Source organism: Panthera pardus, unplaced genomic scaffold (genome assembly GCF_024362965.1).
Source record: "Panthera pardus isolate Hobbes unplaced genomic scaffold, ASM2436296v1 HiC_scaffold_27, whole genome shotgun sequence".
Lineage (NCBI taxonomy): Eukaryota > Metazoa > Chordata > Mammalia > Carnivora > Felidae > Panthera > Panthera pardus.
The window spans coordinates 85,899,304-85,926,874 of NW_026526843.1; the positions used below are offsets into that span (position 1 = coordinate 85,899,304).

At 37.7% G+C, this 27,571-nt stretch overlaps 1 protein-coding gene across 4 annotated transcripts in view; it reads right to left on the reverse strand.

The window, feature by feature from the left end:
• The window catches only part of KDM6A (lysine demethylase 6A), a 204,317-nt gene that overhangs the window by 101,525 nt on the left and 75,221 nt on the right, over positions 1 to 27,571 (reverse strand). For 3 of the 4 annotated variants that reach the window (XM_019417351.2, XM_019417349.2, XM_019417346.2), the window contains exons 1-2: positions 22,275 to 22,320; positions 3,593 to 3,651 (exon numbers count right to left, since the gene is read on the reverse strand). Coding sequence is in view for 1 of the 4 variants with exons in the window: in XM_053891683.1 (XP_053747658.1) it covers positions 3,593 to 3,651; positions 22,275 to 22,324 (109 nt within the window). In the remaining 3 variants the exon portion in view is untranslated. Of the gene's footprint in view, positions 1 to 3,592; positions 3,652 to 22,274; positions 22,325 to 27,571 lie in introns of those variants that run through there. The other variant, XM_053891683.1, reaches the window with a different exon arrangement.

Sequence of the window (27,571 nt, forward strand, 5' to 3'; positions counted from 1 at the left end):
GTCACCACAATGGAGCACAGAGTCCTACACTTTTAAGAACAATTGTGATTGGTAAAGTGCTTGAGGAATTACCGCTAAAAAAAAACCATTACTTGTAACGTGTTAATATATCTGTTTTTGTACTCCCCTCTGCCTCATTCCCCTAACCCTTTTTAAAGTCAACAATGATCACATTTCCTTACCAGGCCAATTAGTTAGATTGGGGAGCTTCGTTTCCAAAATCCTATGCCTCTAGCAGAGAATTATGTATCTTTTAGATCTGCCACCATAAGAACCTTCTGATACTGATCAACGGGAATACAAAGGGTTGCTAGAAAGAGAGGACTGATAAGAATTTTCAGGGGGATATACTTACAAGTACGGCTACAAGTTGTAATAATTTATTACTGTATGTATTTTAATTACTCTCACTCGAGGATATAGGTTTCTCACTATAAGGCAAGAAGAAACACAGTTCAAGGTACCCCTAGCAATGTAGCATCCTCGTGAGCAAGAACAAGTGAAGGCATGGGCACGCGTTCATGCACCTATAAAGGATCAGCTTTATAAAGACTGGTTCTAGGTCTCTGATGTATGTATTTTACATCGTGCTTCTGTATCTTTCCCCTCTGGACATCTCTTTTAAGTTTGGTCCCACAGTACAGAGTAGGATCAATAGTAAAACTGACTAATGATGCTAAGTTCAGTGAGGATTTTACAGTTGCTCTACTACTTTCTGACATGGCTTCCTCTAAGAAGAGAACGCAACTGAAAGGTGGAAGAGCTGACCAAAGAACAAATGATCTAGAAGCTAACCAATCAAATCAACTCCAAAAGAAGAAATGGGCAGAATATGGCAAGAAACAAGGCAAACAAATTAACAGATCAAGCTATACTTAATAAAAACTGTTCTCAATAATATTAAGTCACCATCACCAACCCCAACACACGTGTTAGTCGCACACATTATCACCAAATACTTAATCTAATAATCAATCACTGACAGAAACCATCACCAAATGTCAAATTTTATTTAAATTACAAATGTAGTAAAGATACAACATTCTGAGATATCCCAGGAAGACCCTTAGAGCTCACAATACAAAAAAGGGTATAACACACTCTTCTCTAGAAACATTTTTTTAGGAAATCCCAGAATTTCATGTAAATAATTGCAGAAACAAGAAAAAAATGCCTGATCCCAGCTACTAACAGCTACTTACAAACAGAACCAAATAAAACACACAGGTTTAACCTAAAGAAGTTCCTATCACTTAAGGCTATACTCTGAAACGCACCAAGCACCTCCTCCATGCTAATTCTGCAGCTGTTCAAGAAACAGCAAGATAAGCTAAAAACAAAAGTTGGGGCACAGAGTCTGTGAACAACATCCGACCAGCAAAAGAGAAAACACACAGCTAGGATGGATTCAGACAGAGTGTGAAATACATCATTTTAGGAAGCAGCTAAAGTTGAAACTGAAAACATAATAAGAAAATGGTGGTGACCAGGACAGGGCCGAGAAAGCAGAGGGCACTTGTTAATTCAGACATTGCATTGTCCTTCTATCATTCAGTTTCATTTCTTAGGTCAACTGAAGGATACAGAAATCATATAGAGATAAAGAAGCATGTAATATTAATGTTCCACAGCTATAAGTCTCCTAAGCTGACATGGTCACATCCTCATTCAAGTAATCCAATTTTGAACGGATGATGGTTTCACTTCATTGCCAATTTGACGTCTGTATCTTCAATCTACAGGGAGCTTACAAGTTATCACAGGCAGGTAAAAAAATGGCTGCTGTGTCATATACATGTCCATTCCTAAACTGTAGAGTTCCTTGCCTCAGGTTTAAGCTAAACTACTTGTGGCTGGCCATAAAGAATGTACCAATGTGCCCAGGAGAACAACTGCAAAAACGGATTAAAAAGAATAACTACCTGTCCATCTTCAAACTTGGGGACAGAGTATAACAGAAAACAACAACAACAACAACAACAACATTAGATTGGGGAATCTGGGCATAACCTTGCTTCTGCCACTAATTAAACAGTTACATAAAAGTGAGTTTTACACACACGCGCGCGCGCGCGCCTTGGTTTCATCATCTACAAAATTAAAGGAATGAAGTTATCTCTAAGACCACTTCTAGTTCTAAAAGTTCAGAACTGTGTATTTTATGAATAGGATCTTCAAGAAACTAAGAGTATCTTTAAAACAGTCCTCATCTACCCTTGGTTTTAAATATGATGCACTGGACATGAGGCGAAGAGGCTTAAGTTTAGGATTGACCTATAGTAATGGATAACTTAAGAGAAAAAAAAATTACACAGCTTCTTCATGAAGATCAATTAAAGTTTTGTAGACTTTACAAACAAACTGAGTGACCTAAATGATTATAATACTCTATATACACACAGGTGTTCTCTAACAATGCAGTGTTTCCACAGATGATCAAAACCCAACAGAACCAAAAGCAAAGAGGGAAGAAAAAGCATATAGAAAAAGTCATCCAAGTCTACAGTTTCATCTTTAGGGAAACCATATTGAATCACTGCCAATCCATATGTAAAAGCTCTGTAATAAATACCCAGGGTGCCCAACAGGTAGATGACAGGGTTATAAACTTTGGCCAAAACCTTCCTTTGGACTCTCACAGCATTCACTCAGGTTAAAATTATGGAGAACAAAAGGGACTCTGACAAAGTTGAATATGCTTCAAATAAAAAATGTCTAGATAGGGCTTTATGGTTTACAAAACGTACATATCTAATCTGATCAAAACTCTGTAAAATAGAAAAGGTAAGTGACTACGATTCACTTAAAAATATCTCTCTCTCTCCCTCCCTCCTCTCTCTCTCTCTCTCTCTCACACACACACACACACACACACACACGAGGAAATGCTGAGACCAGAATACCAGTCTTCCAACTCAAAGTCTATGTTATTTCCATTGGAGAACACTATTATTTTGTCTGGTAAACAAGAAAAACAACAATGGGGCAAAGGCCATAACAACAGGGCCATACACTTTACAGTTTATAAAATCTTATGTACTACTACCATATTTAATCTCTGATTCTGAAAGTAGTAACATTATTCCTATCGTATAAATGAGAGAATCGAGATCCTGTAACCTGGTGCCTAGTTACTGCAAACTGGAAAGTACTAGCATGTGCGTGAGTGTTTGAGAGAGCAGAGGGACGCACACAGCTAATCCTGTATAGAAGTCTGAAAAGGTAAGGATCCTGGTCATCAAAGATCATTTACCCACAGACCTCGAGATCTGAGAGCATAGTCATTCTCCAGTTCAAATTACCTGGGGACCACCGATCCATGAGTGACCGAGAAATTCCAAAAGCTTTCCAGTCTAAACCTTGTTTAATCAGAATCTCATACCCTACTCTTTTAGGAACACATACAACTCTAACAATCTAAAGTGGGTCAGTATTTCTGAAAGAACAATCTAATCATTTCAAGAGATTACTGAAAACTATAGGCTTAGTGACACTAAAATACTTTGTATTTATTATACATACACACACAATATTAAACAAAACAAGCCATTTACTGGAAGTAATTGGAGTTACTAGTTTTACGTCAACTTACCACTGAAATGCATTGTAATGGAAGTAGACCAAACCAAGACCATATAAAAAGGCAGCATTCTGTAAATAAAGGGAAAAAGAGACTTTTAAGAAAAGCATTGATATGTCTAATGCAGATGATGTTATTAATATAAAATACAGCCTCCAAGATGTTTTAAGTCATAAAACGATCTTGCATTACAACATATTTATAATATATTTCTACAACATCAAAACAACAGTGATGAGTCAGCAGATGGCACACAATCCAATCGACTTGGAGAGATTCTCTGGTTTGTTTTTAATCAAACCTGCCCTAAAATTAAAAAATTGTGAAGCAGAATTCCATGGGCACATCTAAAATAAAAACCTATTATTCAGGAATAAGAAAATGCTTGGACTATGCTAATCCTATTCTCTCTTGCTTTTATCTGTATTCTTTCTCTGGTTCTTTGTTTCTTTAACTAGATTTAATTTTATGTTCAGTGCTGCCAGGAAGGTTGTAGTTAGAATTCATAGGAAATGCATAAACCCAGAACAAAATTTTAGTGTTAAAAAAAAAAATCACATGCTAAAATGACACATTTGGGGCTCTAAACATATAGTGATTCCTTTTGTGGTACAAAACGGAGCGATGCTTAACCAGACTCATTCTGATCTCTGGCCTCCAAAATAGGAACTACCTAGCTACTCCTTTTCTCAAAAAGGACAAATGTTTGAGTATTTATTACATGGTTTTTCTTTTTTTTTCTTTTTAACCAATCAGTTTTAGTAAAACTTACCTGTTAAAAAAAAAAAAAAAAAAAAGTAAAGCTTTCAACGCTGACCCTTGAGAACAAATTTCTCCAAACCTATATTCTCAAACGTGAAAATTTTACACTCTTAAAATAAATGCTTCTCGCCACACAGTCTTGGGCTGCATCTCTCCAGAAGCATACCCTGAGACAGAGGTTTTAGGATAAGTAGTCTACCTGGGAAGTTACCCTAGCAAATACCAGTAAGGGAGTGGAGAAGTGAGGCAGGGAAGGGAAAGAAGCCAATAAAGGGTGCAGTATGGCTGGTTATACAGCTGGGACTGAATCCTATTAGGGATCTCAAGTAGACAGTATGGAACACTCCTAAGTCATCTTGCCCTCTCTCAGAGTCATCTTGCCCAAGTGTGAGGGACTAGAGTATTTACTTATCCCACAACTACTATCAGTCACTGGTCAGAGAACAAGAATCAGCGATGTTTAGAGTATAAAGAAAACTGTAAGCAGCCAGGTGACCTTTTGGCAGGCAGTTATTTTTTTTTAATACTAAGCTTCGTTCTAGGATTATATTGTGCATTTCCTCTGAATTTCAAGTACCTTTCTGGAAACACTGAAAAATGTTTCTTAAGTACAATCTTAAAATGTAATAAATTGAAGACTTGATTTCATTCAATCTTCATTACCCCAGCTTTCCAATCCAGAAAATTACATGCTACGGGAGTATTCACAGATGTGGGCATTCGCAAAGGTCTTAGAAAACCTCTATTTCAAAAGTTTGTATTTTAAAAAAATTTTCAAATTTGTTTGGAACTGGTTTTAATCAGGATCATTCACTTATCACCCCATCCCCCACCCCCTGAAATAAGCTGAGCAATTACTAGGTGTCAGGGACAATACCCAAGGGCTGAAGAAGCCAAACTGATTAAAACAGAACTTTCCCCGCTCTCAAGAAGTATACAACCTAAGTGCGTGCAGATGGTGGGGAGTGGGGAGAACAGTGATAACAAGAATGCAGGAGCAGTTAATTCAGTCATGAAGTGTTCAGCCCAGAAAGTCTAGGCTTGAAAGACAACTGTCTTCTTAGGTGAGGGAAAAGGCAGAGAAGGGAGCAGGGCTGAAAAGCAGATTGACGTCTTTCACCAATTTTGGTAATTACCCAGAGAAGGTGGTGTGGGGAGTGGTGGAAATAGGACTTTACTGAGGGGCATTTCTGCTTTCAAGAAACACCCTGCATTCTCCCAACGTCCTTACTTTGTTCATAGCTTATCCTTCCCACTCTAGGAAATCCTATCCCTATCCCTGCCACCTTATACATTCTATCCTTATTCAAGATCCATCTTAAATGGCATCTTCACCAGGAAGCTCTGCTGCTTCTCCCGCCTCAATCCAGAAGTAATCTTTCCAACCTCTGAATTTCCAACCTCTAAAACTGGCCTCAGAGCACAAAGCCTCTATCCTACGGTATGACTATGTAATAGTAAGAACTTAATTTAACACAAAACGCCAACATTTCTTTTTAAAGGCTCTAACCCCACGAGGTGGTGGAGGGCTTCATTTACAGAATCAACAAACAAGGATCAGAAACTTGCTCAAAGAGCCAGGTACTAGTGGGGGACACAGGAACTGAATCTAGGCCTGCCTCCGGAGTTCACTCTTTTTAACTACTGTGTTGTTACTTGTGTACTGACTAAATGCCATCTCACCAGACAAAAGTGCCACAGAGGCAGGAGTGTTAATCATCTGGGTATCCCGTTACTACCTAGCACAGTGCCTTCTACACAGCGGGTGCCCCAAGGTTTAGTAAACTGAGTCACCCAGTATTTAAGCTCAGTTATTAAATTCAGCTCCCTAGATGACATATAGTATGAGGCGTGGTTCCTATTAACCAGGAGCTTACATATCTTGGCAAACAGTTAAGTCTCATTTTTCCATAACAGTAAACAATATAATTCAAACATTAATTGAGCATCTGTTATGAATCACAACAGACTTATCAGCACTGGAAAGATGGTAGAGAACAGATAAAAATCCCTATCCTCAATGAATTTACAACTTAATGACAACAGAGTATGAAATTAAGTGCACAATAATATATTCCAAGCTACAACCATTTAAGAGTTAGTGAAGTATAATAAGGACTAGGAAAGAGGTGGTACTTGGGTACTGCATCTCAAGGACGGCTGGGAAAGGAGAAGGAACAACAAGCCATCTCAGCCAGGGATTCTAAACCACACAGCTTTAGAAACAGTGACCTGGGGGTCTTACATATGCTCTTACATAAATGAATTCCTGGGGCACCTAGGTGGCTCAGTTCGTTAAGTGTCTGACTCTTGGTATCGGCTCAGGTCATGACCTCATGGTTCGTGGGATCGAGCCCCACATCAGGCTCTACGCTGACAGCGTGGATCCTGCTTGGGATTCTCTCTCCCTCTCTCTCTCAAAATAAATAAACTTTTTTTTAAAATGTGTAATCTTTGCATAGAATAACAATTTGATTGTAGCACCACGAAGCATCCCATACTCCAAGAGTCACCTTTGAAGATAATCATTTTTATACAGGAATATCATGAAGAAATAAAAACACGCCAAACTATTAGAAAAATACCGAATTTCTTAACCTTAGTCTTCTCTGATACTAATCCCACATAAATAGTGGTGCACAGTGGGAACAAAAAAATCTGCTATTCATCCTACCCAGGGACTAAAAGAGGGGATAGGGAGGCAGAAGGCATTCCAAAGCCCCAGGAGTGAATTTCCAAATGCCTTCTGGTTACCTCCACCTGTTGGATATGCTACAAATACCTGAAACTCAACAAATCTTGGACTGAACAGGAGAGTCTGATGTTTTAGTGGTACGGAAAATTTTCAATTTTTTTTTTAACGTTTTTATTTATTTTTGAGAAAGACAGAGAGACAGAGCATGAGCTGGGGAGGGGCAGAGAGAGAGGGAGACACAGAATCCGAAGGAGGCTCCAGGCTCTGAGCTGTCAGCACACAGCCCTATGCAGGGTTCAAACCCACAAACCGTGAGATCATGACCTGGGCTGAAGTCGCACCCTTAACCGACTGAGCCACCCAGGCGCCCCCGGTACGGAAAATTTCAGACAGTGGTAACAATCTCACCAGTTAAGCAAGACAAAAGTAGTCCTATTTTTCTTCTTTTACCTCCTTCCCACCAATAAACCCCATTTACTCTACTTATAAAACTCATTTTACAACCCAAAAGCCTCTGAATCAATCCCCTCTCCATTCTTACTGCCTTTCTCCAAGTAATCTAGGACCTCAACTTTGTCTGCCTGGCCTCTTGCAATAGTTTCTTAACTCCTCTCCCAAATTCTAACCTCCCCTTCCGTGTAACCCCTTTGAATTACCTTCCATTACCACTGCCAGTGAGCCTTCAAAAACTGAAACATGACACTGTTCTATCTGAAATTCCTCTGAAGAGTCGCTACAACCTAGGGTGGCTCAAAGGGGCCTCTTTTTTTTTTTTAGCCTTGCTCAATTTTCCCAATCTCATAGCCTCCACTTCCATCAGGACAAATAACACGCACATCTATGAATAAAATACGCTCTTGCACATTTCTGTGATTTTAAACATGTTTGCTTCCGCTGCTGAAAACCCAAATGCCGTCTTTCCTTCAACTCACTTCTCAATCTGGCAAATTCCTATCCATCCTTTAACACTTCACTCACCTCTTCTTTCTGTAAGTATTATCTGACACATTTCAAAGCCCAAACAGAGTTAGGTTTTCTGAGACATGTTTCTAAATGAATCTTTTTGTCTATTACAGATATGCTACTTATCCCCTCCACTAGAACAGGAGTCTAAATGGTAGAGGGACCCAATCCATCTTTTGATCCCTATGGGAAAGTAACTGCATGTGTAAGTTATCTAGGAAAGGTTTGCTGCTGAATAAGTCAATCTCTTACAGCCTTAAATAACCTGTTGCACATTTTTTTCATCAAAGAATTTAATATGTTGCTAAATTCAATTTATACCGAATTACTTCCTTAATTTGGACACTTACAAGGAGTCCTCCTACTTATAATATAGTAAAAGATGTTGCTAAAGCTCATTACAGCCATAATGCCCAAAATTACAGCATCAGAGTAGAAGTTCTGCTTCCAAAACATGTGTGTAATATTGCATAGTGATCAAGAACTCGGGCTGCAGAGGCCATCAGACTTGGGTTGGAATTCCAGTCTTGTCATTTACTATCTATTAAGACTCAGGAAACAAGTTAATTGATCAGTTTCAGAGGGTTGCTCTGAGGAATGAAGTAAGATCAACCATATAAAATACTACCTGGCACCTGAAATTTTTAGGAAAACTAAAGGAGACGGTGTATCTAACACCACCAAAAACTTTTCTGGCACCTGATAATTGCTCCATGGATAAAACATGATACATAAAATTCTTGGGAAGTGTCGGTGCTGTAAAAACAACAACAACAACAACAACAACAACCCTGCACATTAAAACTAAGAGGACTCAGAAATAAACTAGAGTTATGGACGAGACTCCTCAAAACCTATGCAACATTATAACCAGAGGATTTTCAAAAACAGTCATGGGTTGGTATCCGGAGATGGGCTGAACCATTCAAGCAGGAGGTCATGGGTTGCCACAGTTGATATTAAAAATTAACCAAACAATGGAGTTGGAATGCTGGCACCCCTTTCACTAGAGCAGTGCTGGCAGGTACTGAAAGCGCTGAGAGCTGTGACTGTACAAGAGCGGCGATGTGCCTTTCTGAGGACGAGGATGCAGGTCCTCGTGGTTCATTTTCTTAAAATCTGGACTTAGCACTCCTGCTGCTAGAGCGACAGCCAAGCTAAGAGCTTCTCTTTTTTCCTAAGACGGTTATCATTATATTCCCATTATCTAGAAAAAACATTGAAGTGAAACAAGAAGACTTTCAGGTCATACAGCCACAATTCTAATTCCCTAACTAACCAATACCATGAGCTAATCTGTATTACAAGTGTAGTCTACTTTGCAACAACACGGGTACCTTCTCTTCACTGTGTTCTATCCTATTACGATTACAATCAGACAAAGTAAAGACACTTCTCAGCCTCCCTTGCAGCTCGGGATGCTCATATTGCTACATTCTCGCCAGGCAGAGATGTATGAAGGGATGTGTATGATTTCATGATTCCCTTAAAGGAAAGGGTTGTTGCTCTCTGCTTCCTCTTCCCCTGACCAGCTCCTCAGAATGTCCGACCGGCTCCAAGGCATCAGATCAAGACAACTCAAGAAAGGAAAAAGAGAGACCAATTTCAATCATGAACCAAAATGTCAAGATACCGCATGTTAGTGACCCTGATCCAGAGATACGTAACAATGATAAAAACTCATTACCAGTGTGCACTTACCTCAGAAATACAAGATTGGTTTAAACAGAAAAAATACAAAACTATCTCAGCGGATGCAGAATAAACATTTGCATACAAAAGAAAAATGTTGACTTTTATTTTTTTTTTTTTAATTTTTTTTTTTAACGTTTATTTATTTTTGGGACAGAGAGAGACAGAGCATGAACGGGGGAGGGGCAGAGAGAGAGGGAGACACAGAATCGGAAGCAGGCTCCAGGCTCTGAGCCATCAGCCCAGAGCCCGACGCGGGGCTCGAACTCACGGACCGCGAGATCGTGACCTGAGCTGAAGTCGGACGCTTAACCGACTGAGCCACCCAGGCGCCCCAAAATGTTGACTTTTAAAATGAAATTTTTAAAAGTTGGCTTTCATTAGAGTGAAGAAGTTCCTTTCTATTCTCTATCACCTCTTTCAATCAATGCTGTGCTGGCATCCGAGTTACCTCAACAGCAGGAAAAAAGAATTGGAAATGAAGAAACAAAATTATCATTAATTAAAAGGCAGGTTAATCTACACGAAAATCCAAGCTAACAAAGTTAAATCAGTCAAGTTAGTAAAACTTAGTGTGAAATTGCTTGATAAATTTAACTTCACGCATAGAAGCCAACTGCAGTTCTATATATCAGCAGAGATTTTAAAAAATTAAAATGACGTTTATAATAGCAATAAAGCTGTAAGATATAAAATACACTTTATAATATGCACAAGAACTTTATAGAGAAATCATAAAATTTTATTGAGAAAGACAGTAGTCTCTTTACAAGGAGAGTTTCTTTTTTTAATGTACAAAATGTACAAAGTCAATGCAATTCCAATTAATCGTTGGAAGTCACTGTGTTTTACTGAATTTTATGACTCTGACTTCCAGCCCTATAGAAACTGACTAGATATTGAACAAATACTGAGACAAATCGAAGACTCCAGATTGCTGTTGTAAACCCATTTACTATCCATCTGGCCCTTGCCTTCTTTTGCCCACTTTACGCCAACAATAACCCCAGGCTCTAAAACAGGAGTCCACAAATTACAGCCGGTCAAATTTTTTCTTTAAAGCCTAAGAACCAAAACTAATCTTTACGTATTATAATGGTTACACTGTCTCTTGGCCCACAAAGCCGAAAACATTTACCATTTCATCCTTTTAAGAAAGTGTTTGGGCCTCTGCTCTAGACCAACCCTTGAAAGTTCCCTAAACACCTATTGTACACTTTCATGTGCTGGCTCAGTTCTCTGCCTCTCCACATCTCTTAGCTGGAAAACTCCCACTAATCCTTCCCTCAAATTGCAACTTCTCCGTGGAGTCTTTCTCATCCCCACTCCCCACACCCTTTACTCAAAGACACATACTTCTGCCTCCCTCATGGCCCTCAGCAATGTTTTTGGCCACTTACCAAAAACCTATGTTTATTCGTGTCTCGGCACCTCGGGAGCAGGAACTATCTTATCCCTGTATTGCCAACAAAGCCCTTGTTAATGAAGGTAAAAGCCATTTATGATGGATGTAAATAACGCAATAGAACAAGTCCCTGGGGCACCTGGGTGGCTCAGTTGGTTGAGCATCCAACTTCGGCCCAGGTCATGATCTCAGAGTTCATGAGTTCCAGCCCCACATCAGGCTCTCTGCTGTCAGCTCAGAGCCTGCTTCAGATCCTCTGCCCCTCTCTCTCTGCCCCTCCCCCACTTGCACTTTCTCAAAAATAAATACAACATTTAAAAAAAGAAAAGAAAGAAAAAGTCCCTGAAGAGTCAGAAGATGAGCACAGATTCTACTAGTTCCCTAGTTTCTGCAACTATTAATCAATGGTTCTTTTAGACAAGCATGCTACCATAATTCAAAAGCTTTTCTTTCTTTTTTTAAATTCAAGTGGGGAAAAAAAAGATGGAAAAAGAGTAGGTTTTATTTACTTTAAAAGTTCACAATTATAAATAAAAGTGTAACAGAATTGTTTAAAAAAGTATACTTAAGAGAAGTCATCAGGAACTTCTTCCCATTTTAGCACGTGTCCTTACAGTCTTCTATTTGTAGACTCAAACACATAAGAGCAGTAAAAGCACACACTTTTTTATTCCTACCTTTCTACTTCATAGTATAAACCATAACAGCAATTTCTAAACTTTCCTGACTCAGGGGCACCTGGGTGGCTCAGTCAGTTAAGCGTCCGACTCTTGATTTTGGCTCACGTCATGATCTCCCGGTTCATGAATGATCTCCCGGTTCATGAATGATCTCCCGGTTCATGAGATCGAGCCCCGCATCCAGCTCTGCACTGACAGCCTGCTAACTGCTTGGGATTGTCTGTCTGTCTGTCTGTCTGTCTGTCTGTCTCTCTCTCCCTCTCTCTGCTCCTCCCCCACTAGCGCTTGCTGCTCTCTAAATAAATAAACAAACAAACAAACAAACAAACATTAAAGGAAAAAAAAAGTAAACTTTCCTGACTCACGAAAGAGCTTAGGTTTTGCTGCTGTTGCTAAAGGGGATCAGGACATGGTACTATGAAGTATGCCATTTTGGCGTAAGAATAATTTTGAGCTGAAAGCATTCGAGTTCCTTGAATCCCTCGTGTGCAAAAGCAGAGCCTCCTGAAAGAATCCAAGGGTCATAAACTCCCTCCCATAGAGCAACTCTAATGGACTTTGTCACAAGACTATCATTATCTCCCAGCTCATTTATCTTTCCCAAAAGTTGTTTTCTTTAAGTGTCCTTCCCCGCCCCCCACCCCATCACCTACTCAGTTGGCGTATAGCTCCAAATTCTAACCAGCCTTGGAATTACTCATCACTGAGTTCTCCCACAGGTATATGCACTGCATGTATAAACAATTTTTCCCCCTCCTGGTTATCTGTTTTAAGTAATTCACAGGCCCTCACCACGAATTTAAGTAGTCAGAGCAAAGTTTTTCCTCCCTATATTGTATTTTAAATTATTATGCTATTTCTACACGGTATATAGAGTTGCTGAGTAAGTAAGCTTTTGTTTATTATTAGCTAGCACTAGAAAGCTACTTATTACAATCACTAATAGTCAAGATATAATGGCATGACACAGTAGCCATGAGAGGACTGGCAAATTTTCACCATTTCAAAAATGACTCCTTTGTACTGAACTAGGTAAGAACAAGTACGATTTCTCAAGAAATAAAATTTTTAATTCCATAATAAACATTACTGAGTTTTGGAATGTTAACCAAAGATTAAGATTTAATTACTGATTACAGATCAACTGTCCAACCAGAATTCCAAAAGGCTCTAACAAAAACTAAAGTTTATCATAAATCAACCACCAAAACTTTTTGGGTAGGAAAACCCAGACTTGAACTGACACAAGTCTTTACTTACCACTTAATATAACCAATCACACGATCACTGCAGAGATGTAAATATGTTGTTGCCACAGGGGATAGTGTGTAATATAGTAAGGGCATTATTATCTTTCTGAAATCCAAAAAAAAATCCTCCCAACTCTACACAATTCTGGATTCAAGAATTTCAGATGAATAACTGAGACCCTGCAGAATGGGGAATCGTTTTATTTTTCTAAGATCTAATTGTAGAGGACAGGCTTGAAGAGATGTGCTTTGAAGAAATAAGTACAACTAAAACTCAGGAGATAATTATCTCAGTCATATTTCTTTTAAAAATCAATCACATACTTACATTCTTCAATTTACAATACATTGTGGGTATAAATCACACAAAATCAGACAAAATAATATAAAAATAAAAAGTTAAACCTAAACAGTGATTTTCACTGCCGTGAATGTCAATTCGGATCACCACCAGCCACTAAGTATGTTCACTGGGTAAATACTCACTGGATCACAAATAATACTGTTACATTGTTTATCGATACTTAGAAAATAGAAATTAAAGTAAGTGGCATTCATGTCTTTAATTGACAAAAGCTGGCACAAGTTCTTTATCCTGAGAGAACCAAAGATATCTGTCTACTCCCACGCTTAACCTGGAGAGCTGAGAACCTAACCTACCCCTGACTGTCAATGTTAACACGACTTTGCTAGTCCTCCGTTTTCATTAATTAGCCTTACTTCACTTTTCCATGTGTCCTGCCCAGGCACATCATTTCTCCATTATTACAGGAACCACCAACTCTTCGTGAAAAGCATCAACAACAGTTTGAGGCCCAAGATTCTCTGAATCCCTTAACTCAAACTCCTTGCCTAGCCATAACCGCCATATCCAGACCATTACATACGTGGAGATTCTTACCCAATCAAGCTCCCAAACTGAAGACCTGCCTTAAAACAAAGTTTCACTTCTCAATCAAGTCTGACCTCACTTTCCTCCCTGTGATAACAACAAAGCTTTGCAGAAGTGGTGCTCTTCTTTATCCTGATAAGCAACAAACTTGGGTTTGTGCTCTTCGTATTTGGGGAGTCAGTTGACCCTCGGGAGGATCTCAAATTGCTTGTTAAGAACTCTACAATAAGACACTACCAATGATAAATGATTCTGATGGCTAATTAGTATTCCATGTATTGGGCATTCGGTAATTATGTTCTCTTATTATCACAAATATCTACAGTAAGTTGTTAAATAATAAATTCTATATTAAGCTTTCCTTATTATAGGTAAGATTAGAGGGAGTTCCACTTCTGGCAATGGTAGACTAATCTGTTTTGTACCTAATTTCTCTCTTCTATCTGAATAATTATAGTTAGAAAAGCTAGACAAAATATTATTTTACATCTGTTTTCAAGCATCAGACAACTACCAGGCATCAGGAACTTGCAAAGTTATAATCAGCAACAGCCAAAATTCATTAAAAACCAAATGTCTTTCAACAACAAAATGAATAAGTTGTGGCATATTCATGTAATGAAATATTATACCACAATGAAAACAAACTACTGCAATATACAACTACAGGGGTGACTCTACCATACACGGTACTGAGTGAAAGAAGACAGACTTAAAAAATATGCTGCATGATTACATTTTTATTAAGTTCAAAAGCAAGCAAAGTGGTATCCATACATATCACACTACTGCTTCCAATGAAGGCTAAGTAAGATGATACTGGAGAAGACCCTCCTAGAGGTAATAAATATAAATAGCTACAGTTTTATAAAAACTATAAACTCTAGTTTATAGAATGTACAATACATAAAATAAAGCAGCTAACAAAAGGCACTCAAAAGTAAACAGAAACAGGCAGATTCTGGTGGAAAGATGTGGCTGTCTGAATAGTGGCCCCCAAAACGTCAATATCCTAACTGAGAATATTTACCTTACAAGGCAAAAGATAGTTCACAGTTGTGATAAAATGAAGGATCGTCAGATGGGAAGATTATCCTGCATTATCCAGGTTAGACACAAGGGTCCTTAGTAAGAGGGGACAAGACAGTTAAAGGCCAAGGAAGGCAACGTGGGGTCAAAATGCAATAAGATACAGGGTTATGAGCCAGAAGAATGTGGGCAAACTTCAGAAGCTGGAAAAAAAGGCAAGCAAACAGACGCTACAATAGAGCCTTCAGAAGGAACCAGCCCTACGGATAACTTGACTTAACCCCCTAAGACTCATTTGGGACTCTGACTTTCAAACTGTAAGATAATTAAATTTGTGTTTTTAGCCACTATATTTGTGGTAATTTGTTAAAGCAGCCATAGGAAACCAATACAGAAGGCCATGCTCAGAGGATGGAAAGTTGTAAGGACTGAGCTCGATTTTCCTGGCTACTAACTTGGTGCCAGGCATAGCACACAGGAGTGGGTCACTAGTAGAGAAAGCAGTCTTTCTAATATAGACAAACAGAAGACTGGAACCAGGAGAAATCACAACCCACTAAATTAAAACAAATTCCAGAAGACAAAGAGCCACAGAAGAGAATTCTAAATTCTATCGACATGTCTGACTGACTCCTGCATGCAAGTTACAGAGTTAACATAGCTAAAGACAAAAGATCTAAATTGATACTTAAGTTGTACTCCAAGGAAGTGAGTTTGCAGTTCAAGTCCAATACAGATAACTGCCTGATAAAAGACAAAAATCAAACACACACACACACACTCACTAGAAGAAAATAATAGAACCAAGAGTTAGCATAATTTTCATAATGACCAGTCCCCCACACAAAATTACACACCATATAAAGATCCAGGAAAACAGAACACATTCTCAGGAAAGAAGAAAATCAACTGAAACCAAACCCAAAATGATAAAGATACTAGAAAATAGCAGACAAGAACTTTACAGTGGCTATTCTAATTATCATCAACAAATACGCTCATAATAAATAGACAGGAAATCTCAACGGAGAAAGAGAAATAATAAAGAACCCAATGAAGAATCTATAACTGTTAAATAGAATATCTGAAATAAAATTCAATGGACTGAGTTAATAATTAAATAACAACAAAGGAAAGAAAAAATAAACTTTGAAACAGAAAAACTATCCAATGTGAAGACCACAGAGAAAAAGAAAAAATAAGAGCCCCTCAGGGACATTTACATAAAGACAAATTATCTAACCTGCATGGAATTGGGTTCCCGGAAGAAAAGAGAATGAACAAAAAAATTATTTGAAGAAATAATGACAAAACTTTCCCCTATTTAATGCAAATTCAAAATGCTCCAACAGGATAAATATGAAGACAACCATGAAGAGGTAGATCATGATCAGGCCAAAGAGAAAAAGCATATCATGAAAGAAGCAAACAAATGGTGTACAGGGACAGTGGTTCAATTAAGAGCTAATTTCTCATCAGGAAATATGGAGGCAAGAAGTCAGAACTTCACTTTAAAAAAAAAAAAAAAAAAGGCAAGCCAACCCATAATTCCATACCCAGCAAAAATGACCTTCAAAAATGAAGTCGAAAAAAAAAATATATATATATATGTATTCATTACCATATATATATGGTAATGAAGAGTATCAGAAATGGTAACCATATGGGTAAATACAAGCAATTACTACTGCACTGTAATATATGGACCTGTTCAAAGCAAAAGAACATCATCTTGTGGAGTTAATAAACTTAATACATATTGTAACAACTGTCACATAAAGGCCATGGCTGGGTAAGACGTGAACCTATATAACTGCACACTTTCTACATTTTATGTGAACTGATACAACATTAATGGACACTTGACTGGTAAAAATTAACGATATATACTATAATCCCTAGAACCACCAGTGAACAAATAATGGAAAGAACAGCTGGAACAGATAACAGGAAAAGTAAAGTGAAATTGTAAAAAAGATTGAAGTATAAAAAAGGGGTAAGGGAAGTAAGCAGGAAGGAACATAAGACCAAGAAACTGAGTGGACAAACATAAAAGGAAAAATCAAATTTAAAGATGCAAACCCAATCATATAAATGAGTGCATTACTGTGAATGGTTAAACAGTACAAGTAAAAAACCAACTTTCAGATTGGGTAAAAAAGCAAGACACATTTATAAATTGTCTACAAAAGAAGAATTGTAAAAATAAAGACACCAATAGGTTGGAAGGAAAAGGATCTCACATAAATTACAAGCCTAAGGACAGGATGGCTGTTTAAAATCAGATGACACATGTCAAGACAAAAGGAATAACCAGAGGTAAAAAAAATATTTTATAATGATAAAAGGGTCAATTCATCAGACAAAAATAGCAATCATAAATGTGTGCATACTAGTAAGAAAACTTCAAAATGTATTTTTTAAGTGCAAAATTAAAAGACAATTCCAAAATCATAAGAGAACTCTCAGCATATGACAAGGACAAAAATCAAAGATAGAAATTTGAAAAACACTACCGACTGCTTTTACCTGTTGTTTTTAGCACGGTACAACCAAAAATGCAAATCATGTAGCTGTTTTCAAGTGTTGAACCAATAAAACAGTCTCAACATATTTCAAAAGAATGAAATCATACAAAGTATGTTGTATAAGTAAAACGGAGTTAGAAATCATTAACAACAAGATATCTAAAATAACCCAAATATTTTGAAATTATACAATTTATATCCGAATAACCCATGGGTCAGAAGAAAGCACAAGTAGAAGACATTTTCAAATAAAATGATAACAAAAATACAAAATATAAAAATTCGTGGGATACAATTAAAGCACTGCTAAGAGAACTATATAACTTTAAATACTTATATTAGGGGAAAAAAGATAGACAATCAATCATCTAAGCTTCCACCTGAAGAAATAATGAGAGGAGCGTCTGGGTAGGACTCAGTGGGTTAAACGTTCCACTCTTGATTAGGCTCAGGTAGTAATCTCACAGCCCTGTGTGGGGCTCCGTGCTGGGCATGGAGCCTGCTTAAGATTCTCCCTCCCTCTCCCTTTGGCCCGCCCCCGCTCAAGGGGGTATGCACAGAACTCTCTCCAAAAGAAAAAAGAAATAATAAAATTAAGCACAGAGTGAGCAGAACAAATACAAAAGACAATCAGGAATCAATGAAATAGAGAATCAATGAAATATGAAACAGGAAAACAATACTAAAAAAAGAAAAATCTATGGAACAAAGATTTTTTTTTTACAAAGATCAATAAACCTGATAAGCCTCTAGCCAGGCTGATCAAGAAAAAAATATATATCAGAACAAAAGAGGGCATACTTCATACCGATTCTACAGTTATTAAAAGGAAAGAGAGTTATAAGACAGTAAATCTAAAATTATCGTTGGGGAACGCCATTGAAAAGAACACTTGTACAGCATACAGACTAAACCCAGTTAAGGCTTCTTTAAAAACTTTTAAGATTTGGCAGGTGGGTGCAGGGACCTATTCATCTCACAGCAGCCCAAGACAAGCCTCATACATAAGTTCCTTTGCTTATTAAAAGTGCCACCTACCAACCTGGCGTGGGCCTGCCCCTTTCTTGGCTGGTCTCTCCCTGCCTTCTGAGTACAGGAACCAGTTTCAGAGTTGCTCTTCAAAAGGCACAATTAAGAAAACAAAAGGGCAAGACAAAGACTGTGAGAAAGTATTTCCAATACCGGGTTCTGACAAAGGGCTTTCCTCCAGAATACATAAATAGCCCATCCAACTCAAGACAAAAAAAGAAGTTAAAAATGAGCAAAAGGTGTAAGCAGGTAAATTAACAAAAGAAAAGGCCAAAAGCACACACAAGATGCTCAACATCACTATCATCAGGAAAATGCACATAAAACCAAGATGAAAAACCTACTAGAATGGCTAAAGTCAAGTTACTAGTTGGAATGTAAAATGGTACAGCCACTTTGGAAACCAGTCTGGCAGTTAAACGTACAACTGCAATGTGACCCAGGATTTCCAAATCCTACGTACATATCCCAAGAAAAATGAAAACCTATGGTCACACGAAGACCAATAATGTTCACAGCATTTCATTTATACGTACCTAAAGAAATATAAAGCTGGACACAACACAATATCTATCAACTGATAAGCGGAATAACTGTGGCATAATCATTCTATGAAATACTACTCAAAGCTTAAAAAGAAGACAGTATTAACACAACAACATGGATGAGTCTCAAAATTAGCATGCTAAATGAAAGACATGAAAAGCAAAAAAATACTTGGATCCAGCTGTGGGCATTCTAGGAAAGGCAAAATTAGAGAGATAGAAAGCAAATAATTAACTGGGACCGGGGGTCAAGAATGGGCCTCAACTGTAAAGGGGCACAAGGGAACACTGAGCGACAGAAGTGTTCTATATCTTAATTGTAGTAATGGTTACACAACCTCATATATACTGCCAAAACACAGCAAGCTTGTACACTTAAAATAAATAATGTAAATTATAATTCAAAAAAACCAGAGAAAAAAATCATCAGATATTTGTGTGGACCTAAACAATTTAGTTTATTTAGAAAAACAACCAAGAAAGGACAGCCAAGGAAATCCTAAAAACAAGAACAATGGGGAAAGGGTACCAGAGTGCTACTATATATTAAAATATATTAGGGGCACCTGGGTGGCTCAGTCAGCTGGGTGTCCGACGTCGGCTCATGTCATGATCTCACATGGTTCGTGAGTTCGAGCCCCACGTCAGGCTCTGTGCTGACAGCTCAGAGCCTGGAGCCTGTTTCGGATTCTGTGCCTCCCTCTCCCTTTCTCTGCCCCTCCCTGGCTCACACTGTCTCTCTGTCAAAAATAAATAAGCATTAAAAAAATAATAAAAAAAGAATATACATAAATAGCTAATATGTTCATAAAAAGATGCTAAACATCATCGGCCATTTGAAAAATGGAAATAAACAGTATAACAAGATGCTACTCCACACCCACGTGAATGGCTGGCTACACTCAAAAACTGAACAATTGTAAGCACTGACAAGATGTGGAGAAACTGTGTAAAACGTTATAGCCACTCTGGGAAAACAGTTTCTTAAAATGTTAAATACAGATTTACTCTACAGCTCAGCAATTGCACTCCTGGCTATCTACCCTAGAGGACTGAAAATATCCATCCACACAAAACATGTACAACACAAATGTTCAAAGCAGCATTAGTCACAATAGCCAAAAAGTGACAACTAAAATGCTCATCAACTAATGAATGAATAAAATGCAGTATAGCCATACAATGGAATATTACTAATAACTAAAGAAATAAAGTATTAATAAATGCTACAAATGGATCAACCTTGAAAACGTATGCTTAGTGAAAGAAGCCAGTCACAAAAAAATATATAAGATATGATCCCATATATACCAAACATCCAGAAATAGAAATACAAATACATAGAGACAAAAAGTAGATTAGTGCTTGCCAGAGGTTGAGCCTGAGGTTTCATTATGGGGGAGATGAACATGTCCTAAAATAAGACTGTGGTTACGGTTGTACAACTCTAAAAATTTACTAAAAGTCACTGAATTGCATAGTTAAAACAGTTGAATTTTATGCTATGTAAAAACTGCACTTCAATGAGCTTTAAAAAATAAAGATAATGGGAATGCAAGCTGGTGCAGCCACTCTGGAAAACAGTATGGAGGTTCCTCAAAAAACTAAAAATAGAACTACCCTACGACCCAGCAGTTGCACTACCAGGCATTCATCCAAGGAATACAGGTGTGCTGTTTCGAAGGGACACGTGCACCCGCATGTTTATAACAGCACGATCAACAATAGCCAAAGTATGGAAAGAGCCCAAATGTCCAACAATGGATGAATGGATAAAGATGTGGTATGTATATATATATACATACACACACACACACATACATATGTACACACACACACGCACATATATACACAATGGAGTATTACTCGGCAATCAAAAAGAATGAAATCTTGCCATTTGCAACTACGTGGATGGAACTGGAGGGTATTATGCTAAGTGAAATTAGAAAAAGACACAAATCCCAGGACTTCACTCATATGAGGACTTTAAGAGACAAAACAGATGAACATAAGGAAAGAGAAACAAAAATAATATAAAAACAGGGAGGGGGAAAAAACGGAAGAGACTCATAAATATGGAGAACAAACTGAGGGTTACTGGAGGGGTTGTGGGAGGGGGGATGGGCTAAATGGGTAAGGGGCACTAAGGAATCTACTCCTGAAATCACTGTTGTACTATATACTAACTAATCTGGATGTCAATTTTAAAAAATAATAAAATTTAAAAAAAAAAGAAATAGTAAAAAATAATAATAATAATGATAAAAAAACATAAGACTGGAGAAAGTATTCTCAATACATTTTTTAAATTACCAAAATATATTGTCAAAACTTCTACAAATCATAAAGAAAGATAAACTAGGTGATGGAAAAATAAAATATATCTTAAAAACCCAAAATGGCAATTTAAAGAAACCCCACTCGTCAATAAATTTATGCTTAAAAATAAACATGATGTGAAAATTAACCTGCCCCGGTAACTTTATGAAGTACTTAAACTAAGAAAATGGATGACTCACTATTATGCACAGTTCTTCATTTAGGTGAGACTTTTAAACAACAGTTAGGTTTGGGGCGCCTGGGTGGCTCAGTGGTTCAGTCAGCCCTGCATTGGGCTCTCTGCTGTCAGCACAGAACCCGCTTCAGATCCTCTGTCCCTCTCTCTCTCTCCCTCTCTCTCCCTCTCTCTCCCTCTCTCTCTCTCTCTCTCTCCCTGACCCTCCCCTGCTCGCTCGCTCTCTCTCTCAAAACTAAATAAACATTTAAAAAAAAAAAAAAAAAGGCTCAACTGTCCTCTGAGCTCCAATCATAGACAAACTGTACTAAAAAGGATTACAATTTTCCCATTATGCCTCGCCTTTTCAGTCTCATACACCCATCTTCAGCTGCCTTTTATTCCCAGGTACCAACTTAAGGCAAAAAAAACAAAGAATCATTTTGTTGCCGTTGGTTATACTTGCTTTTAAACTCCTGCACTTAAGATCATCTTTGGCCAATAAACTGTGTCAGAGCAATCTATCTCTCTTAATAAAATATAAAGTGGTTCACACAAAATAGTACAAAGAACATTCATATTTTTTCTTTCCAATCCCTTTTCCTTAGAAGTAGTATTTTTAAGTAATTAACAAAACAAAGAAAAAAAAGAACACAGTTTATTTTGAGCATAATCAGTAGTAATCGGCCCAAAAAATAAATAGGAAACAGACATGCAAATGTTCACTAACCTTCCAGTAGTCAGATTGTAAACTGTAGTACCTCTGGTATGCAGATAATGCTGAAAAAGGGAAAATAAGTATGAGTCGCAATTATGTCCCATTTCAAAATCAACAATACATGTTTTTAGAAACATTATAACAAGCCTCCCACCATACCCACCACCTCCCAACAGACAGTGATATTTAAGAGCAAACAATTTAGAAATCTGGGGCCTCCCCCTCCTCATAGTCAGACATAGTAACAAATGTCAAATATATAGGAGTTCATGAATGTAAAACTGCACTCACATCTCAAACCTAAGCTTGAACAGAATCTAGGCTTCCTTTTGAATCAACATGACCTTCCTCACAGACCAAATCTGATAAAAGGATTAAGATTTTCTGAGTCTACTCCAGAATACGATAGGTTATTTGTTCCCACAAGGGACGTCACTTCTAAGAATGAGCAAGAGCTCAACCACCTCCAAGAGCAAAGGGAGTATTTCTTTTGCGATGCTTCCTTTCATATGATCAACAAAAAAATCCATCCCACAATTACCTTGCTCCAACTCAATTCTAAAACAGGGCATCACACAACCCTAAATCCCCAAGGCATAAAAGGCTTTGGGAGAAACTACAGTTCCTGTGGATCTAAAAACTCAGTGAGGGGGCACCTGGGTGGTTCAGTCAGTTAAGCATCCAACTTCGGCTCAGGTCACTCAGGTCACAATCTCACGGTTCATGGGTTCGAGCCCCGAGTCGGGCTCTGTGCTGACAGCTCAGAGCCTGGAGCCTGCTTCAGATTCTGTGTCTCCCTCTCTCTCTGCCCCTCCCCTGCTCATTCTCTCTCTTTCTCTCTCTTTCTCTCTCTCTCTCTCTCTCTCTCTCTCTCTCTCTCAGAAATAAACATTAAAAAAAATTTTTTAACTCAGTGAGGGGGTTTTAAAAAAAGTAAAATAAAAATTATATACACACATTAGAACTGGCAGTGAGAGCCCTTTTTAAAAATTGATGAGCGGGGGCGCCTGAGTGGCTCAGTTGGTTGAGCATCCAATTTCGGCTCAGGTCATGATCTCACGGTTCATGAGTTCGAGCCCCGCGTCGGGCTCTGTGCTGACAGCTCAGAGCCTGGAGCCTGCTTCGGATTCTGGGTCCCCCTCGCTCCGCCCCACCCCTGCTTGTGCTCCGTTTCTGTCTTTCAAAAATGAATAAACATAAAAAAAATTGTTTAATCGATGAGCAATAAGTCATGGAGGGTGTGATGTACAGCATGGTTGACTAAGGTTAATAATACTGTACCACAAATTTGAAAGTTGATGGGTAAATCTTAAAAGTTCTTATCACAAGAAAAAAAAATTTTTTAATGTTCATTTATTTTGAGAGAGAGCATGCAGAGGAGGTGAGGAGGGCAGAGGGGAGGGGGACGGGAAGAGGGGGAGGGAGAGAAGGGGAGGGGGAGAGGGAAGGAGGGAGGGAGAATCCCAAGCAGGCTCCACTCCATCAGCACAGCGCCCAACATGGGGATTTGAGCTCATGAACTGTGAGATCATGACCGGAGCCAAAACCAAGAGTTGGACGCTTAACCGACTGAGCCACCCAGGCACCCCAAGAAAAAAACATTTATGTACAGTAATGGATGTTAACTACTTATTGTGATTTTGCAATGTATATATTGAACCATTATGCTGTACAGCATCTGAAACTAATGGTATACATCAAGTATACCTCAATTAAAAAAAGACTTGGATTTTTCAAATAAGATTTAACAAGTGCAATAAAATTTTACAATGATAAAAATGGAGGGAAATGGAAATTAGCATTTTCTAGAATTACATGTATAACGCTTCCATACTGTTTATCAGTAAACAGCCAAAATATATATGAATACAATCCAGAGAACTTTCTAAGCAAGTTCAAATTAGAGAAGCATTACCCAAAAACATCATTACATATCTGAATAAGTAACTTAAATAATGTTCATCTTTTGGCATAAAGATGATGCCAACCAACCTATCCTTGGAAGCACATCCAGTTTTGGTGAAAAGCTGACTGCAAATCATCCTGCATTTTCTAGTTGTTCACACATGATTTGTGCTAGTTCATAAAGGTCATTGATTAATGGTCTTCTAAAAAGAAAAGTAAACCAACTTATTTATCAAACTAGCTGGAAGAGAATAGTCAAACAAGGTTCATGTCCAGAGATCATCACTGATTTATAAAAGACAGTCATGGTTAAGGTATTCTCCCTCTACTGCTGGATGCGAACAACGAAGCATATATATCACCAAATGCCACCACAAAGGGAACTATGTTTAGTATGAAGCCCATAGAAGAGAAACAAGTGGAAAGTAGCTGGATACTTCTAGACCTCAAACTAGGCCTAGTACACAACTCACCTATGAACTTCCAATTATGGGAGGTGATTAATGTGCTTATTATTTAAGCTAGAATCAGGTCTTTGCTTTTGAGTCTAAAAACATCCTAACCAACAGAAGTCCAAGTCTCTAGCAATTTTGTCCGGTCACCATGTCAAATCTGGACTGCCCTTTTAATGATGCTATAGAATCCCAACAACTTTGGGAGGTTGTATTTCCAATAACCTAATAATACATGTTACATGACTTCGTAAAATTCACATTTTAGAATTAGAGGAGCCCTTAAAGAGATAATATGGTATCTTCCAAAGTAACTGAAACTGAAGCCTACGTGACTATCAGTTGGGAGAAACATGGCATCTGTACTACAATATGATTAACCAAGAAATGAATATAAACCCTCAAATTCAAAGTCAACAAACTGCCAGCATAAATTTGTAAATCACCCATTTCCTTCCATGAGCATTTGTTACCTTTCCACTCATTTACACATTTCTCAACAATTATTACTTTACCCCATTAGACCTAGCATTCTATTCTAAGAAAAGATCTTAACATATTTTATGATTCCTGATCCAAATGAATCATTCAAACTCTGAAGACTATAAAAGTGCCCATCACCAGAGTCTCTCTAGTGAAATCCTTTTATTCAAAGCAAAGCCATCATTTCGAATCTCTAAGTCAGTTACTCTATCCACGAAAAAGAATTCCTAGTCCACTACAACTAGATTTTTCTGAAGTCCTTAATAGAGAATAAGGGGAATCATTTGTTTGGACATCCTTATAACGCTTAAACCTTTTTCACAATGACTGTAGCATGTATCTTACTAGGCTCTTACTTCCCTAAATCATCTCATCTTCACTTTGTGATCCCTGAGTTTTCCACCAGTTCAAGAAGTCCTTCTTCATCCCACTAGGCAATCTTTTTAACATTACTTCAGGCAAAACTTTTGTTTGCTTTTGCCACCTAACAAAGAGTCATGTGCCCCAAACAAATTAATATCAACTCGCTATCAACCAACTGCCAAAGCTCACATCTTTTTAATCCTGGGAAGCGACTTTATTTATGAACAAACTTCAAATTACTTTTGCATAATTTTGAGTTTTATTTCATTTTTAAATAAGCACATGTAGTCTTTTTAGATTAAAAAAAAAGAAAAATATAATTTAAAAGATTATTTAAAAACTGGCAAAGTACTAACAAAGAAGCTAGGCCTGAAAAAAATAAAGACAAGAGAAAACAATGAGAAGCAAGTTAAATTTAACTATTATAACAACTTAAGTGTTCTTTAATCTTTCTCCCATGTTCATTATTTGGCCCTTGACCTCATGAAAACAGGAGAAGAGGAAGAAACAAGGAAATTTTCAAGGATAAAAGAATCACCTATACAGACGGGAAAAGGGTACTATACACAGTCATTTGTCCTTCATAGCCACGCTATATACATACCATTTTTCATACATGAAAATGATAAAATTAAATAATAATAATGGAAATAGCCCAAACTGGGAAAACGTTAAGGAAATAGGCAGCTTTTTCATTCTACTAGTGCTATAAGTATAAATTAGTAAAACTTTTTTGTAGCTTAATTTAGCACTCAAAAGTTTTAATAGTTAACCCTTGCACAACACAGTTGAAAATCCACATGGAACTTTCAACTCCCCAGAAACTTTACTAATAGCCTACTGTTGACTGAAAGCTTTAACATAAAGAGTCGATTAACATGTATTTTGCATGTTACATGTATTATATACTGTATTCTTAAAGTAAGCTAATGTTAAGAAAATGTTAATAAAATCCTAAGAGAAAATACATTTATAGTACTGCAGTGTATTTACTGAAAAAATTCCACATATAAATGTAGCTATGCAGTTCAAACACGTTTTTCAAGGGTGTGTGTGTGTGCGTGTGTGTGTGTGTGTGTGTGTACTGTTGCTCAGTAAAGCCTATGACATCAATGTATTCCTTCTAAAAATAAAAACAGATTTAGCTACAATGATAGACAATATACTGATGATGTTAATAGCAGAAAAGAAATAGTTTACACATCCAACAGAGAATTCTCCTACCTGTATGATAGACACTTATTCAGGAAACTGAAATGTTACAAAGTGTATTTTTGAGGTGGAGAAATTAACATGATACACAGGGTTAAAGAAAGTTACAGAGTTTAATTCAGTTTTCAAATATTGGAAATTTATTGTAATAGAAAAGTCTATAAAAGATAAGCATCAAAAGTGTTTAAAAACAAGTGCCTCTAGATGATAAAAGACCAATGGGTCATTAAAGCATTCACGTAGTGTTTCGTAAGTATTAAGTGGCTAACAGTGAGATACAGATGTGAACACATGGCTCCAGCTCTCAGGCTATTTAACTTTCATGGTTATGTATCTTATAATATTTTTCTTTAAACACCAAATATATTATTTGTGTAAATGTTAAAATAAGTGTACTTGTGTTAAAATTAGGAGATGGTCAACATCATCAAAGGAGGGCTCCCAGGAAGGCAATAGGATGTAGTATGAAAGAAGCAGCTTTAGGTAAACCTGTGTTCTAATCCTGACCTCACCACTTACTAAGAGACTGTGACGTTAAGCCTTTTTTTTTTTTTATTTCCTTTTATTTTTTTCATCATAACAAGTGTATACTCTTTAATCCCCATCACTGGGGAGCCTGGGTGGTTCAGTCGGTTAAGTGTCCAACTTCAGCTGTCATGATCTTGCAGTTTGTGGGTTTGAGCTCTGCGTCGGGCTCCGTGCTGAGAGCTCAGAGCCTGGAGCCTGCTTCAGATTCTGTGTCACCCTTTCTCTTTGCCCCTACCCTGTGTGTTCGTTCTCTCTCACTCTCTCTCTCTCTCTCCCACAAAAAAATAAGCATTAAAAAAAAGACTTAGTTATTTAAAACAAAAAAATCCCCATCAGCTATTTCACCCATCCCCCTACCCACCGGCC